Source organism: Pleurodeles waltl, chromosome 11 (assembly GCF_031143425.1).
Source record: "Pleurodeles waltl isolate 20211129_DDA chromosome 11, aPleWal1.hap1.20221129, whole genome shotgun sequence".
Lineage (NCBI taxonomy): Eukaryota > Metazoa > Chordata > Amphibia > Caudata > Salamandridae > Pleurodeles > Pleurodeles waltl.
This window is the reverse complement of record NC_090450.1, coordinates 967,216,951-967,234,612: the sequence shown is the minus strand read 5'-3', so window position 1 is coordinate 967,234,612 and position 17,662 is coordinate 967,216,951. Positions and strand designations below refer to the sequence as shown.

Here is a 17,662-nt window from a genome sequence, read left to right as displayed (position 1 = left end):
GAGGGTGTCTGAATAGACAACTCCCACCTACTGATCCATCCAAGGGGTCAGTTGAGAGAAGGTCAGGGAGAGGTTCACTCTCTGCTTCCTGATCCTCATCAGTAACCAACATGGTTATGTCTGCCCTGCCATTGTAGAGCTTAAGGCGGTTAACATGGATCACCCTCTTGGGTGTCACGCTAGTGACCAGGTCCACTAGATAAGTGACCTGACTCTTCTTTTCTAGAACTGGGTAAGGGCCACTCCATTTGTCCTGCAGTGCCCTGGGAGCCACAGGCACAAGAACCCAGACTTTCTGCCCTGGTTGGAATTCAACCATTGCAGGCTTTTGGTCATACCACAACTTCTGGAGTTGTTGGCTGGCCTCAAGGTTTTTGCTTACCTTTTCCATGTACTCTGCCATCCTTGAGCGGAGGCCAAGCACACAGTCCTCCACATCTTGTTTAGGCTCATGGAGAGTTCTCTCCCAGCCTTCTTTTTACAAGTGCTAGTGGTACCCTTGCAGGATGGCCAAACAGAAGCTCAAAGGGTGAAAACCCTACTCCCTTCTGTGGCACCTCTCTAGGCGAAAAGCAGGCATGGCAGAAGGACATCCCATCTCCTCTTGAGCTTTTCAGGGAGCCCCATGATCATGCCCTTCAGTGTCTTATTAAACCTTTCTACAAGACCATTGGTTTGTGGATGGTATTGTGTGGTGAACTTGTTAGTCACCCTACACTCATTTCACATGTGTTTAAGGTAAGCTGACATGAAGTTGGTTCCTCTGTCAGAAACCACCTCCTTAGGGAAGCCCACTCTGGTAAAGATACCAGTTAGAGCCTTGGCTACTGCAGGGCAGTAGTTGACCTAAAGGGAATTGCTTCAGGGTACCTGGTAGCATGAACCACTACTACCAGTATGTACTGGTTACCTGAGGCTGTGGGAGGTTCATGTGGACCCACAATGTCCACACCAACCCTTTCAAAGGGGACCCCCACCACTGGAAGTGGAATGAGGGGGGGCCTTTGGATGGCCACCTATCTTGCTACTTGCTTTACAGGTGACACAAGACCTGCAAAACTCCCTTACCTTCTGGGACATTTTAGGGCAATAGAAATGGTTAACTAATCTTTCCCATGTCTTGGTTTGTCCCAAATGCCCATCTAGGGGAATGTCATGGGCTAAGGTTAGGATGAACTCCCTAAACTCCCGAGGCACTATTACTCTCCTAGTGGCACCAGGTTTGGGATCTCTTGCCTCATTGTAAATGAGTCCATTCTCTCAATAGACCCTGTGGGATCCACTGACACTTACTTTTTCCTGCTCAGCTGCTTGCTTTCTCAGGCTTTCAAGAGTGGAACAAGTCTTTCGTCCCCTTGAGGGTCCCACTGGGCCCAAGAGCTCTACCTGGTAAAGCTCCAGCTCCATGGACTCAGTTCCCGCAGGGTATAGGACATCTTCCTGTGAAGAGTGGTCCTGTTTCTATTGCTGTACGGAGGCTGGTCCCCCAGTCCTCTTACCTTTTCTCTTGAAAGGTTGGGCCATTATTCCAGGCTCCAACACTTCTTTTTCACCCTGTGCTCTGCTCTGTGCTCTTGTCTTAACACACACCAGTTCAGAGATACCCAGCATGGCTGCATGGGGACTCCAGGTCATTCCCTAGCAAACTCTACTGGAATTGCAGAAGAGACCACTACCTGTTTGAGGCCAGTAACCCCTCCCCATTCTAAAGTCACCATTGCCATGGGATGGACTTTAGTTTCATTGTCAGCATTGGTGACTGATAAGTCTGTCCAGCCAGGTACTGTCCTGGGGAAAACAGTTTGTCACCATGGTGACACTTGCACCTGTATCCCTCAGGGCTTCTACCTTGTTCCCATTTATCAAGATCTGCTGCCTGTATGTTTGCATGTTAGGTGGCCAGGCAGCTAGTGTGGCTAGAGCCACCCACCCTCAGAGACGAAAGTAGCTTCAGTGTGAACCCTGATTTGCTCTGGGCACACTGTTGATCCCACCTGGAGACTGGCTATTTCAGTGCTAACTGGAGTAGAAGTTGTGGGACTCTTCTTGGGACAGGCCTTGTCTCCAGTTTGGTGTCCATGCTGTCTACAGTTGTGACACCGGGCCTTCTTGAGATCAAAGCTTTTACCCCTGTACCCATTTGTGGACTGTGAAGAGGCTCGGGCCCACCCTCCTGAGCAGGTTTTTGGGGCCTTTGAGAAGACTCTTTAGTTTTGTCCTTGGATGTCTCACCATCCTTCCCCTGGGGAGGCTTTGTGAACCCTTTCTTTTGGTCACCCCCTGTGGAATTCTTGGTCACACTTGTCTTGACCCAGTGGTCTGCCTTCTTTCTCAATTCTTGGGGAGAAATTGGACCTCTGTCTACCAAATGTTGATGCAACTTATCATTAAAGCAATTACTTAACAGATGTTATTTCATAAATAAATTATACAGTCCATCATAATCACTTACACCACTGCCAGTTATCCAACCATCTAGTGTTTTGACTGAAGTCAACAAAATCAACCCAGGTCTGGTTCGAGGTTTTGTGAGCTCCCTGAACCTAATTCTATTCTCAGTTGAGAATCAAAAGACCTCAATCAGGGTAGCCTTCATGAGGTCATAGTATTCTGCATCTTTACCAGAGAGTGTGAGGAGTCTATCCCTACTCTTACCAGTGAACATTTCCCACAGGAGAGCTCCCCAGTGAGATCTCTTTACTTTTCTGGTTGCACAAGCCCTCTCATAAGCTGTGAAATACAGGGAGTGCAGAATTATTAGGCAAATGAGTATTTTGACCACATCATCCTCTTTATGCATGTTGTCTTACTCCAAGCTGTATAGGCTCGAAAGCCTACTACCAATTAAGCATATTAGGTGATGTGCATCTCTGTAATGAGAAGGGGTGTGGTCTAATGACATCAACACCCTATATCAGGTGTGCATAATTATTAGGCAACTTCCTTTCCTTTGGCAAAATGGGTCAAAAGAAGGACTTGACAGGCTCAGAAAAGTCAAAAATAGTGAGATATCTTGCAGAGGGATGCAGCACTCTTAAAATTGCAAAGCTTCTAAAGCGTTATCATCGAACAATCAAGCGTTTCATTCAAAATAGTCAACAGGGTCGCAAGAAGCGTGTGGAAAAACCAAGGCGCAAAATAACTGCCCATGAACTGAGAAAAGTCAAGCGTGCAGCTGCCACGATGCCACTTGCCACCATTTTGGCCATATTTCAGAGCTGCAACATCACTGGAGTGCCCAAAAGCACAAGGTGTGCAATACTCCGACATGGCCAAGGTAAGAAAGGCTGAAAGACGACCACCACTGAACAAGACACACAAGCTGAAACGTCAAGACTGGGCCAATAAATATCTCAAGACTGATTTTTCTAAGGTTTTATGGACTGATGAAATGAGAGTGAGTCTTGATGGGCCAGATGGATGGGCCCGTGGCTGGATTGGTAAAGGGCAGAGAGCTCCAGTCCGACTCAGACGCCAGCAAGGTGGAGGTGGAGTACTGGTTTGGGCTGGTATCATCAAAGATGAGCTTGTGGGGCCTTTTCGGGTTGAGGATGGAGTCAAGCTCAACTCCCAGTCCTACTGCCAGTTCCTGGAAGACACCTTCTTCAAGCAGTGGTACAGGAAGAAGTCTGCATCCTTCAAGAAAAACATGATTTTCATGCAGGACAATGCTCCATCACACGCGTCCAAGTACTCCACAGCGTGGCTGGCAAGAAAGGGTATAAAAGAAGGAAATCTAATGACATGGCCTCCTTGTTCACCTGATCTGAACCCCATTGAGAACCTGTGGTCCATCATCAAATGTGAGATTTACAAGGAGGGAAAACAGTACACCTCTCTGAACAGTGACTGGGAGGCTGTGGTTGCTGCTGCACGCAATGTTGATGGTGAACAGATCAAAACACTGACAGAATCCATGGATGGCAGGCTTTTGAGTGTCCTTGCAAAGAAAGGTGGCTATATTGGTCACTGATTTGTTTTTGTTTTGTTTTTGAATGTCAGAAATGTATATTTGTGAATTTTGAGATGTTATATTGGTTTCACTGGTAATGAAAAATAATTGAAATGGGTATATATTTTTTTTTGTTAAGTTGCCTAATAATTATGCACAGTGATAGTCACCTGCACACACAGATATCCCGCTAACATAGCTAAAACTAAAAACTACTTCCAAAAATATTCAGTTTTGATATTAATGAGTTTTTTGGGTTCATTGAGAACATGGTTGTTGTTCAATAATAAAATTAATCCTCAAAAATACAACTTGCCTAATAATTCTGCACTCCCTGTATTTGGTGATATCATCACCTTCATATTTAGTAACAATCCCTTTGGGGATTTTTAGGATGCCAGTATTCTCTCTGGCCCTATTTAAATTGCTGCCACCGTTTATGGGTGTTAAACCCATTTCTTTTCTCTCCCTCTCTATAGCTAGGAGCTGTTTCTCCAAAGCTAATCTTTTGGCCATCCTTGCTAAAAGGATGTCCTCTTCATTGAGGCTGTCCTCCATGTGTACAGAGGGACTGGACTCCCCTGTGGAAGAACCAGACTCTCTGACTCTGATTTGTGGAGACAGGGGTTTTGGAGCCCTGGTCTCCCTAGTTCGAGTGTGTGGGGGGGGGGATCCCAAACTTCTTCCCCATCTGAGGGGAGGTCTTCCCCTTCTGTAGGGTGGTCCCTGGTGTATTCTGCCAAGAGCTCCTGGAGCTTGACCTTGGTAGGATTGGAACTAGTTCTAATTTGTCTTAGCTTACAGAGAGTCCTTAACGCCTTAACTCGGGCCTGGTTAGCAGGGTCCCAGTACACTTTCAAAGCTGGCATCAACAAAAGGCAAAATGTTAGGGGGTAACCATGCCAAGGAGGCATTTTCCTACAGACACAATTAGTGGGTCTAGATAGAAGACCTCATGTATTTGTCTAAATAATTTAAAAAGAGCTAAAACTGTTATCCAAGAGGAGGAAAAAAGAAAAGCCAGTGCATGATTAAAATCCTCCCTGGATGTCACATTTAAGGTTACCAAGCATCTTTCTATTAGCACTACACTAACAATGCATGCTTTGGTCAGTGTCTTAAAATTCTGGTGTTCAACATATCTTTAACAGAGAAGAACATATTTGGACCTATTTTGGACGAATCCTTACAGCAATTTGAGCACTGCAAGCCAGGGCCTCTTTCAAGAGGCACATCTACCACCCATAGGTAGATGTGGGAGGCATGGTTGCCAACAACTACCACCATACCAGTCAAGGTATGGAAGCTCCTGTGAGTAAACCCAGAGTGGCAGTGAACTATGTAAGGGCCACCCTCTTTTTTATCCAGGGAATCTGGCGCACTGAACAAATGACTCAGTCAAGTTGCCCTCAGCACTTAACATCTGTAGGGGTAGGTTAGGAGATGTCCTTCACAAATGGAGGCAAATAATCTACAACAAATAGGTTGTAAACATGATCTAGTGCTTGCGAAAATCTACAGCCAGGAGTTGCGGGACCCTTTCTTTTTATAACAATGATTTTTGGTTTCTTTTCTAGGTCAGACCTGCGTTGACATTAAAGACAACATTGTGGATGAAGGTTATTACTTTACTCCAAAAGGAGATGACCCCTGTCTGAGTTGCACATGTCACAACGGTGAGCCAGAAATGTGTGTGGCAGCACTGTGTGAGCGACCTCAAGGATGTCAGCAATACCGCAAAGATCCCAAGGAGTGCTGCAAGTTCACTTGTTTAGACCCAGGTAATGTCATTGATAGTGTAGATGCTGTGGTTTGAAACTATTTTGATAGCGTTCTGGCACTGTCTCCGGCTATTTGACTTTTAACTCTAGAACTAACAGTGATATCAGAGATAAGTAGACAAAGCACAATACCCTGTTATCGTTACAACTGATTAAATAATGCATGTTTGCTCTAGTCTGTTAATTTGTGGGTGTCCGCTTCTATTTCTGGGTTCAGCTGTGAATATTGATGAGGGCAAAATCGTCCAGCATTTCATTCATGTTGTACTAGTGCCTGAAATAATTTTGACTAATTTCAACCAAACTAAATCTATTGAGAATATAGCCCATATTTTATGAAAAAAAAGTAATGACTTAAGAGTTGCATTTTTTCTTAACTGTTTGATATTAAATCCCTTGCCCGTGTGATTGATGGATGGCCTAGTGAATTGCTCGTCATAGGAAGATGCACTAAAGCCATTTCTCTGCTAAAGATTCAAGAGTATGCTTTGCCCTTCTGCCCTCAGTCTTGAATCACAAATTGTTATGCATTGGATCTTCTGTTTGATATACCTTGAGGGCTAATGCACCAGGAAGTAATAAAATTCTAAAACATTGTAGAATTTGTTTCATATTCATGATGTGATTCTGACATAGCTCCAGCAGCTGTAGTGGACTTTGTAGAGAACTTTTTTGTAGTATGAGGAGCATTCTCGTAAGGTGTGTGCATAGACCAGATTGGTGTATCGAGTTGAAAGTATATTACACCAGTGATTTTATCTTAAGGGACGTATGCATTTGATACACTCGAAGATGGTACAGTCGTTTATAAGCATTGAAATTAAATATTGCGATTTACTTTTTTTATTCTTATTATTCTTATTTTTTAAGTTAAACTCTCATAAAGGGATTAAAATCCCAGTCGCTCTGGTCAATGACTTTTCCCACCTCATGTTTGTCTTCCTATGGCTGAACATGTTAACTGCCTTTTATTACTGCAACCTCTCTTTATTTTATGTACACTTTCTTTTGCATATAAACCTTCAGAATTTGGCTGGAGTATTTCCTCTAGATGGTTTATTTGCTTTCGTGTCATCCAACAGTTTGATGGTTGATTGAATCTCCCTCAGCATCTACTTTTCAGTCACACTACAAGATTGGCTTTACCGTGAGCAGTTTCCAAGTATCTTGAAAGGGATGATAGCACCACCTTTTGCTGTTTTTGGGCAATTCCAGTTCCTGCTGCAGTTGATCAGAATTGTGTTCATCTGTGGCATTTGTATGGAGTTTAGATAGAGGACACGTTATGTAGCATTAGGACTGTCAGCAACAGGTATTGTTCAAGATGTAGAAATTAGTTCTCAAGCTCCTCTCTAGTATCCCCCTCATACATTTCCTATCTAGATAGTGATTTAAGATAGCAATATTCAAAGATGTGGGGGCATAATTCATATTTTGGTTGAATTAAATAGTAAGTGGAGGACATGTTAGGCAGTTGGAACCAGAAGATGTTTAATTTCTCCGGTCCTTAGTTGAATTGTTGCTTTTTTCATTCTGAGGAGTCCCCAGCCTGTTTTCATGTAGTATTTGAGTAAGGCACTACCAGATCCCTGATCTGTTGTAGGTGGGAGGTTCCTTGCTTGTTCTTTACAGTCAGTCTCCTCCATTCATCCATTTGAGATTTTATTTGACATAACCTATATTTCAAACTCATTAGTCAGACAAAAGGGACTCAGCAAGACTGCTGAACCATTATCTGTTTCTTGATATTCACTCTCGTAGTTTATAAATAATTTTGTTGCCGCTTAATTTTTTTCGTTGTTGTGGCCTACCTCCAAAGATGGTACTTCTCTTGGTTTGACAATGATCTGAGAAAACTATATTAAATTCACAGTATCACTAAAGTAGAAAACAATGGATCAGTTGTATTAATTTAGTGTTAATCATTGAATGAATGATTGTGACAATGGTTTGCTTTGCTACACTCATGGGGCAGGTGGTAAGCTAGCTTAACTGTTTGTCTTCTCCACCTTCTCCTACCACTTTTCTTAATCTTGCTCCTCAGACTTCTGTTTTCTGTCTAATGTATGTGTTTGCAGCTATCTCGAGGTGCAAAGTGGAAAATCATTTGTATCCCTTTTATAGATGGCAACAGCTTGTTTGACTCTATGGCGAGCGGGATGCGTCTGATCGTGAGTTGCATTTCATCATTCCTCATTTTGTCCCTGCTGCTGTTCATGGTCCACCGTCTGCGCCAGCGACGGAGGGAGCGGATTGAGTCTCTTATTGGTGCCAACTGTAAGTGGTCATAAATTTACCTTATTTTCTAGTATGTGAAAATGCAGCCAAGTGGTTACTCATTTCTGTGACCTTCAATTCCTTCGTAATCCTCAATACTACCTTGTGGAACTGAATGGTGGAAAACCTTGGTGTGAGGGGGAACTGAAGTGTAGAAGTTAGTCAAACCCTGGCACACCCAACCAACTTACCCAAAATTTTAATTGAAACAAATAAATGCCCAAACACTTGGACATGTCAGCGTTCTGTATACTGAGGCCCGGAAACAAATCCTGTTTGGAGTATCTTCAAAAGCAAAAAAGCTGACTGTTAAGAGATGATATAAAAAGTAGGGGGGATAAAAAGCAACCTGTAGCCCACCCTACAGTAATTGAGGGCAGACTACGGGATTGAGAACCCAAAACTTCATGAAGTTGCAGCTCATCACGAGAACAGGGACAATGGTAGATCCCTTTCACAGATTTGACAATAAACCATTTTGGTATGGTGAGGAGATGTTGCCTCTGGATCTAAGGTGAATAACGAAAATCTGTGCAAGACAAGAAGACCTATTCAGAAGAGGAAAGAGGATCCAGTAGGGAGGTAATGGAGTTGTTTGAGAATCAGTGGAAGATGACAGGTAGATCTATTTGGAGTAAGGCGGAATGGGATAGGGAGATAAGAGAACCTGAGATTTTCTTTTGTTGGGTTGGAAGGAAAGGGACTAGAGTTGCTTCTAGCACCACCTCTTCCAATCCACACTTCCTGGTTTCTTTGGCATGCCTCCTTTATCTTGGATTGCATCCCTTTTCTTTAGAAACATTCTCAGAGTAAGGAGATGGATACCTAAGCCCCAGTTAAAGTGGCAAATACTGATTTGATTTTACTTTTTCCTACTTCAAAGAAAAATTGTGCCACAGCAATGAGCCAGATGTGACGTGATTCTAAATAACCCGATCCACCCACCTCCCCCATTCCCCCAGCCAAGCAAACAGTATGTGTCTGGCTTCTTGCTGGGGCAGACACAGGCCTGTGTGGATGGCAGAATGTTTTCTTACCAAAAATGCACTGCAAAAGTAGAACTTTGGTTCGGAAAAACATAATTAGCTAACATTTCTGTTATAGCAAATGCATTTCTGGGGAACACTCAAAGTCAAACCATCCAATGTTCAAACACTTTATAAACTTTGTACATTACGATATGCCCTCCTGTGGGTGAGCATATCGTGCAGTGGACAAAAACAGGCTAGAACTGTTTGTGTAAAATCTTCCTCTTGCCAATGTAGTCTTCACATGGTCAAAGTATGGTCTATTTGTATTGTATGCAGTAGTCCCACCATCAGAAGTATGTGCATGCAGGATGGCAAGAATATTGGTATTTATTGGATATTTTGAAGCTTTGTCACAAAGAAAGTGAAGAAATTGTGCCTTTTTTTTTTTCAAACCCACGTATTAACATTTGCACTGCATTACTGAATGTAGTGGGACCAGAGTTGTACAGACAAGAATAAATGAGTGTGGTGGGCAGATATGGTTTACAGTGTGTCAGATTGGAGCTAATTGAAAATTCCTTTGGCAGGCTTGCTTTAGTTAGTCACCGGCAGAGTCTTGAATAATTTGAATATGTTTGCAAAGGAAGAAGGGACATTGCTCCTTTCAACTATTTCCTGTTAAATATGTTGTGCAAGAATTTATGGATTAGAAAAATAATTGTGGGTGCTTATGCGATTGCCGGAGTAGGATCGGAGTTCCTATTCATGAGATATTTGGGGGGAAAATGTAAATAAAACCTTTCTGGCAAAATGCTGTTATGGATTAAGCTTCAAGTAGGCTCTGGACTTCCAGGTCTGGATGGTGTGAAGTTCGCATTTGAGGCGATGGATGTCTGAAGCAGAGAAGGCTTTTTACGCAGAGTTGTCTCATAGGTATTGGTGAATCTTTATGTTGTTAACTATTAATGGAGCACCCAGCTGCCCCATATAAAGGTTGAAGATGACTAGGAACAGTAAGGAACCCTGGGAGATTCTACAGATGTTCATTATTTTCTGGCAGGTTGATGTGCCCATGTAAACAAACTGGTGTCCGTTGGAAAGTTAGGAGGACAACCAGTGAAAGACTTTGCTAGTGAATCCCATTTAAGACTCCCAAGGTATGCATGAGAGTCGGATGGTCGACTGTGTTGGAGGCAGAGGAGAGGTCCAGCAATATCGAGAGGCAGGGGTAATCATCTGTGATCAGGAAGACACAGTCCACAGTGTGTAAGGTAACAGTCTCTGTTCTGCACCTTGATTAGAAGTCTGAACGGTAGTTGTGCAGGAGATGGTTAACATAAATTTTGATTTTGAAGTTGAATCCATAGTGCTTTTTAAAAGATCTTGCTGATAAACGATAGGTACAGTAACTACAGTCTAAATGTAAGCTTTGACGTGACTGATCTGATATTTCTGCCCTTGTCTTTGTTTTCTTGCAGTGCATCATTTTAATCTAGGCCGGAGAATGCCTGGCTTTGACTACGGCCCGGATGGCTTTGGAACAGGACTTACTCCTCTTCACCTTTCAGATGATGGGGAAGGAGGCGCCTTCCATTTCCATGAACCACCACCGCCCTACACAGCTTACAAGTATCCAGAGATACACCATCCTGATGACCCCCCTCCTCCCTATGAGGCATCAGTTAACCCCACCATCATACTTTGCACCACCTCGGGTATGTGAACCTCCTACCCTTCATTCCTCTGTTATAATTTTATGAATGTTCGACTGAACAATCCCATTATCTTATGAATAGAGCATACTGTTAATTAGAGGAAGTGCATGGAACCAACGCCTCTGTTCCACTGAACATTACAAAATGAGATTATGTCCCAGGCAGTATCCATGCTGCCAAGCCTCACAATCACATCTAGACCTAGGTGACCTTGCATAGCAGTCAACAACACACAGACCCAACCTTCTGTACATCCTACTAACTATTACACACCCTACAACTGCAGAACACATATTCCAGCTTGTGCTTATTAATGCTTGCTTTGCTGTATTATACCCATCAGACATTGCAGACTGTATCACCTTTCACAAGCTTGACTCCCTCTTCATCACAAAAAGGTTGTTCAACGTCACATCCTTAGACATCTTAGACATCCTCCTTCCCACTGGCTACAGCATCCATGGTGTGGACCATGCACCTAAGGAGGGAAATGGCATCGCCGTCATCCACAAGACCTCTTGGTCCTGCACCCTAGGAAAGCTAGAAACATCTAACAGTATGGACCTGCTGATGTGCAATTTTCTGGCATTTAGTAGTTCTGACCTCCACCTTCAGTATCCTCTACAAGCCACAGAGATAGAGCAGGGACTTCATGGATGTATTCTCAGATGTTTGTCACCTGTCATCTGATGTTTCCAGCTTACCTTCTTGGTTGACTTCAACCTCCAAAACATCGCAAACTCAAAAAATGAGACCAACCCAACTTCATTGATACACTAAACGTGGTACAACATGTCAAACAAACAAAACACTCCAAAGGCTGCGCACTCAATATTGTCTTCTCAACATTACAAGCCATCGAAACCCTTGGACTGGACTGACTACTTTGCCATGTCTGTCTCCCTACTCAGCATCCTACCAAAAACCAAGGTCAGCCCAAAAGCGAAGAACAAGCTTTCAGATCCTTTACACACTTCTCCATGGACAACCTAATACTTGAACCGATCTCTCACCATATGAAATCTATGCCTGGCACGAGCACCCTTCTAAACAACAAAATCTTTTTTGGAAAACTATGTTAACATCTACACCCTAATTAAATCATGCAAGTGCAAACTAAAGCCCTCAGCATCATGGTACGCAAAAGACCTTGCTGAAAAGCGTTCCACCTGCAGACAGAAAAGACAGCAGAAAAACAGAACTACAGAGGAAATCATGATATTGAAATCCCTCTGTGCAGCATGCAGACAGCTCATCATATCAGCCAAAGCAAAGTACTATATGCCATCACTGAAGCTACCAGTCAAGAAAGTTGAGCACTGCAACAACCCAGTACTGACAGAGCCCATCCACCAGTCAAGTTAAAGTACAATGCCCTCAACCCCTTCTTCATTGAAAATTATGCAAAAGGACTGATAGCACATCAACAACGCCAAGTCTGCTTTAGCTTTTACCGTTTATCAAATTGGTCTTTATTAGCTTTTATATTTCAGTTGTACAAGAATACACCTCAAACAGTCAATATAAACACCACACAGGTGAGTGACAGTAGAATAATAGACATTGTAAACTTTGCTCCCCTGATACAACGTGAACTGGATATTCTCCATTTGGGGTGGTAGATTATAGAAGTATGCATGCCCCTCGATAAATGTGCTGCCTTCTAGGTGAGCCCAACAAATCATCATGCTAATAAAAGCGATAAACAAATCCATAGACCTCACTCCTGTGTGAAAACACATGCCTTTTCAACCCATGACCTTATTGCTGCAACGCCTCTTTTTGCGTCGCTTCTCCTAGCCAACTCCCCTGACACCGGGGATGCCTCCCGGACACCACCCTCCACGACCATGTCCTCCACCTTTCACATCCTCCCCCGTGGCACAGACTGCAGAGGAATCCAGCAGAGCCCCTACATAGTAAGCCACTTTCTGTAGTCGTCAGGGTGGTTTATCATCTTTCTGAGGCCCTAATTTGATAACGCATTCATCCCATGCTGTAATGCCCTGCAGTGCCCCAGAACGTTGGCATGCTAAATGTACGGATGCCTGTTCTGCTGCTGCCCACTTCCTGAGGTTTACAGTCCACAGCAAGTTTTGGGGAGGGGTGTGAGGGAGGAGGCATACAGATGGCTTCAACGCCATTTCTGTGCAGCGTTAGTCTAGTATCAGTGCAAGGTCAGTCATGAAACATTCTAATTTGTTCTTTTTGGACCTGCTCATCCAGACTAATAGGCAGAGGCCTGAGTTAAGAGCCAGCACCTTGCCCATCAAAACCAACACTAGGAATAGCATTCTAGCCCAAACTCTTTGAATGTCCAGGCAGTCCTATACAAGTCTGCGTCATCTCTTACGCCTGCCCCTTCCATATAATCCTGCAATCATCTTCCTTCAAAACCGTATATTTTACAGATCTCGCAAACATTCTCACCTCCCTTAAAGCCACTTATGAAGATGCCTTACCCTTTTCCTCCATCAAAGCTGGCACCCCTACTCACTATAGTCAATGCCTGTAATTTGGTTCTTCTCTGAAATGTTCAAGACAGACCTGATCCTCCCCCTCGTGAAGAAACTTAGATCCCAATGACCTCATCAACTACAGGCCCATCACTAATCTACCATATATCACAAAGATCACTAAAAAGCACTATTTGTTAAATCTCGAAATCAGAACTGATGTTAACCATCACCTGCATGACTACCATTCAGACTTCTGATCATGCTGCAGAACGGAGACCGTTGCCTTACACATCATGGATAATGCCCTCCTAATCACAGATGATTATCCCTGCCTCACGATAGTAATGAACCTCCCAGCTACCTCTGACACAGTCTAGCATTCGACCCAAATTGGATTCACTAGCAACGTCTTTCACTGGTTCTCCTCCTACCTTTCCAGCTGACACCAGTTTATTCACATGGACACTTCAAGGTGGCAAAAGATCACTAAGACCTGCAGAGTCCCCCGGGGTTCCTTACTGTTCCTTGCCATCAACTTCTACGTTGAGCGGCTTTGTGCTCTACGAACAGTTAACAGCCTCAAGATTCAACAATACGCCTATGATAAACAACTCTTCTTGAAAGTCTCCTCTGCTTTAGACATCCACTGCCTCAAACACCAATTGCACATTATAGGGAGTTGGCTCTGTATAGACTATCTCAAAGTGAGAAAGAGTATGCACAGTCCAAGGGTTCCCCTTAGAGGTTGATAGTGGCAATAATAGATAATACTAATGCTCTATTTGTGGGAGTGTGGTCGAGCAGTTAGGCTTATCAGAGGGCTGTGTTAAGCATTTGTTGTAAACACACAGACAATAAATGAGAACACACACTCAAAGACTTAACTCCAGGCCAATAGGTTTTTATATTAAAATATTATTTTCTTCATTTTAAAACCACAAGATTCAGTTTTCAAGTAAATGCATAAATTGCAAGGTACTTGACATACATAAGTATGGAACTTCGAATAAAAACAGTAAGGTACACAGTTTTGGCAAAAATGGCAATAAGCTATTTTAAAAGTGGACACAGTGCAAAAATCAACAGTTCCTGGAGGAGGTAAGTAATAGTTAGGTTTTCAGGTAAGTAAAGCAATTACAAGTTCAGTCTCCGGGGCATAGGTAGCCCACCGTTTGTGTGTCACTCTGACGATGGAGGCAGGCACAGGGGGGCTCCTCGGGCAAGCCACCGACTGGGCACGAGAGGGGGTCGCCTGCTGGTCACTCCTGCACTGGTAGATGGCTCCTCTCTGGCCTGGGGGCTGCGGGTGCGGTGCTTCTTCCAGGCGTTGGGCTCTTTGTTATCGGGCAGTCGCGGTCAGGGGGATCCTCTGGATTCTCTCAGCAGGCGTCTCTGTGAGGGTGCAGGGAGGTCGGCTCAGGGTGTCCATGTCGTGGGAGTCGCCTGGGGGGTCCTCGATGCGGAGTTGGTTCCTCTGGACACAGGACGGAGGCATCGGGTGCAGAGTATTGGGGACTCGCGCTTCAGGAGTGAGGCTGGAGTCCCTTTAAAGATGGTTTCTTTGTTTGTAGATTTGGACGGAGCCACTGTCCATTGGAGGTTCTTAGTCCTTTGGGTGCAGGTCAGTCCTCTGAGTCCTCGGAGGTCGCTGGTCCCACTGGATGCGTCGCTGTGCAGGTTCTTTGAGTCTGGAGACAGGCCGGTAGGACTGCAGCCAAGTCCATTTTAGTCTCTGCGGGGCTTTCAGTTCAGCAGTCCTTCTTGTTTCAGGTTGCAGGAATCTGTTTTCCTGGGTCTAAATACTCAATTTAGGGGGTGTTTAGGTCAGGAGGGCAGTAGCCAGTGGTTACTGTCCCGGAGGGTGGCTACACCCTCCTTGTGCCTCCTCCCTGTGGGTGGGGGGGGGGGGCACATCCCTAATCCTATTGGGGGGAATACTCCAAAGCAAGATGGAGGATTTCCTAAGGCAGGGGTCACCTCCGCTCAGGACACCTTAGGGGCTGTCCTGGCTGGAGGTTGGCGACTCCTTGTTTTTCTCATTATTTTCCCCAGACTTGCTGCCAAAAGTGGGGGCTGTGTCCGGGGGCTGGGCAGCTCCACTAGCTGGAGTGTCCTGGGGTGCTGTAACACCAGCCTTGAGCCTTCGAGGCTCTCCACCAGGTGTTACAGTTCCTGCAAGGGGAGGTGTGAAGCACCTCCATCCAGTACAGGCTTTGTTCCTGGCCAGTGTGACAAAGGCACTTCCCCCATGTAGCCAGTAACTCGTCTGGATGTGGCAGGCTGGCAGAAACTGGTCAGCCTGGGACTAGTAGTTGGGCTGGTATACTGGGGCATGTCTAAGATGCCCTCTGTGTGCATTTCTCAATAAATCCCACACTGGCATCAGTGTGTATTTATTGTGCTGAGAAGTTTGATACCAAACCTCCCAGTAGTCAGTGTGTCAAACACAAACTCCACAGTTCCATAATTGCTAAACTCCCAGACCATATACTCTTTATGGCTACCCTGCACTTACAATATATAAGAATTTGCTTGGACACTCTAGGGGCAAAGTGCTCCTGCAACTATGCCCTCACCTGTGGTACAGTGCACCCTGCCTTGGGGATGTAGGCCCTGCTACAGGGGTGCCTTACCTATGCCACAGGCAGAGGGTTGTGGGCATGGCACTCTGAGGAGAGTGCCATGTCGACTTAGTCATTTTCTCCCCACCAGCACACACAAGCTAAGAGTCAGTGCGCTTGTGCTGAGTGAGGGGTCCCCAGGGTGGCATAATACATGTTGCAGCCCTTAGAGACCTTCCCTGGCCACAGGGCCCTTAGTACCAGGGGTACCATTTACAAGGGACGTAACTGTGTGCCAGGGCTGTGCCAATTGTGGGAACCATGGTACAGTTTAGGGAAAGAACACTGGTGCTGGGGCCTGGTTAGCAGGGCCCGAGCACTCTTTCAATCATAACTGGCACCAACAAAAGGCAAAAAGTCAGGGGGTAACCATGCCAAGGAGCATCAAAGACTGCATCGGTCGACTCAGCAGGCGTCGTTGGCGTCATAGTCGGCGTGATGACGTCTGGACTATTACATAGACGCTGCATCAGCGCAGTGATGTCAGTTCTTTTCTTTCAGTGCCACGCACTGATCTGGAGAGAGCTACCCTGGTCTCTTTTTGACTGATTTTGACCCTTTTGTCGAGTTTTGTGGTGCGTCGAGGATGTCCCTGAAGACCGGGTTCAAGCCGTGCAAGGACTGTCACCACTTGATGTTGGTGACTGATCCGCATCCGGTTTGTTTGTGGTGCCTGGACCGCGACCACGACCCAAAGTCGTGCTCGGAGTGCTGGGCCATGCACTCGAAGGCCTTGAGGGAGTGTTTTGTCAAGCTCATGGCGTCCCGGCGCTCGACTCCACATAGGTCCCGGTCTCGCTCGAGTGGAAGGTCTTGAGACTGCAGAGCCACCACCACTCATCTTCCTCCAAATCTTTGGTTACAGGTAAGAAGTTGTCTAATCGGTCTCTTCGCACTTCGACTTCGCACCGTTGCTCAGCTGATGCGACGCAGGACGAGTGTTGATGCTCAAGGCCTCCGTCCTCGCATCCTGCTTCTGTGTCCACGCCGCGCTTCCCCGAGTTTCCGGGAACCCGAGCGACCCCTGCCCAACTTAGAGCTCTGTGAGGCCATGTGCCTCATTTTTGGGCGGACTAACCCCGATACGGCGCCTTTGGGCTCATGGGGTTCGGTTGAGGGGCCTTCGGGTTCCGCACTGGTGGCTTTGGCCACCGAGGTCCCCTCCAGATCTGCACCGACACTGGTCGCACCACTGAGACCTTCCCCGGCGCTGGGTCGATTGTTGATGCTCCTGACGTAGATAGTGTACTCTACCCGATCCTTATCCCAGACGACTGAGTCGGAGCAGCATCAGCTGCCGCCGCCTCTGTCTGTGATTGGGGCCTACTCACCCCAGGTGATTTGGACCTTTTTTCCTATGGGTACGAATTCGGGGAAGGATTGGAGGGGTCCCTGGACCCTTATGAATACCAGGATGACCCATCTTTGGACTGGGCACAGGAATTGGGTGAGGCCAGTGGACTGGAAACTTGCCCAGAGACTGGCATCCTGTCTCCTCCTTCCGTGGCTACAGCGGAAGGAGTGACTTATGCTATGGTGGTCAGTAGTGTGGCTGAGGTCTTTGGCCTTGTGTTACCTACTGTAGAGGTCCGGTCCAACCTCCTGACAGAGTTGCTTCAACCAGGGGTTTCCAAATCTGAGCCCCTTTTACCTTTCATTGAAGCCCTCACCGATGTCCTTTTGGGTACTTAGTCCAAACCCAACACAGGGCTCCTGTGAATAGGACTATCGCCCGCTGCCATTGTCCCGCCCCGAGCGACCCTAAATTCCTGTCCCAACACCCCACACCTAAGTCTTGTCATCCAGGCTTCCTCTTCCTAGGGCGCATTCCCTCCTGCACCCTCTGGATAGGGAATCAAAAAGGCTGGAACAATTTGGTAAGAAGC

General features: G+C 45.6%; 1 protein-coding gene across 4 annotated transcripts in view; it reads left to right on the top strand.

The window, feature by feature from the left end:
- DGCR2 (DiGeorge syndrome critical region gene 2) overlaps window positions 1-17,662 on the top strand; it is a 213,046-nt gene that overhangs the window by 158,110 nt on the left and 37,274 nt on the right. For all 4 annotated transcript variants that reach the window (XM_069215196.1, XM_069215194.1, XM_069215195.1 and 1 more), the window contains 3 exons: window positions 5,530-5,733; window positions 7,858-8,010; window positions 10,460-10,696. In XM_069215196.1, the coding sequence (XP_069071297.1) occupies window positions 5,530-5,733; window positions 7,858-8,010; window positions 10,460-10,696 (594 nt within the window). The remainder of the gene's footprint in view (window positions 1-5,529; window positions 5,734-7,857; window positions 8,011-10,459; window positions 10,697-17,662) is intronic.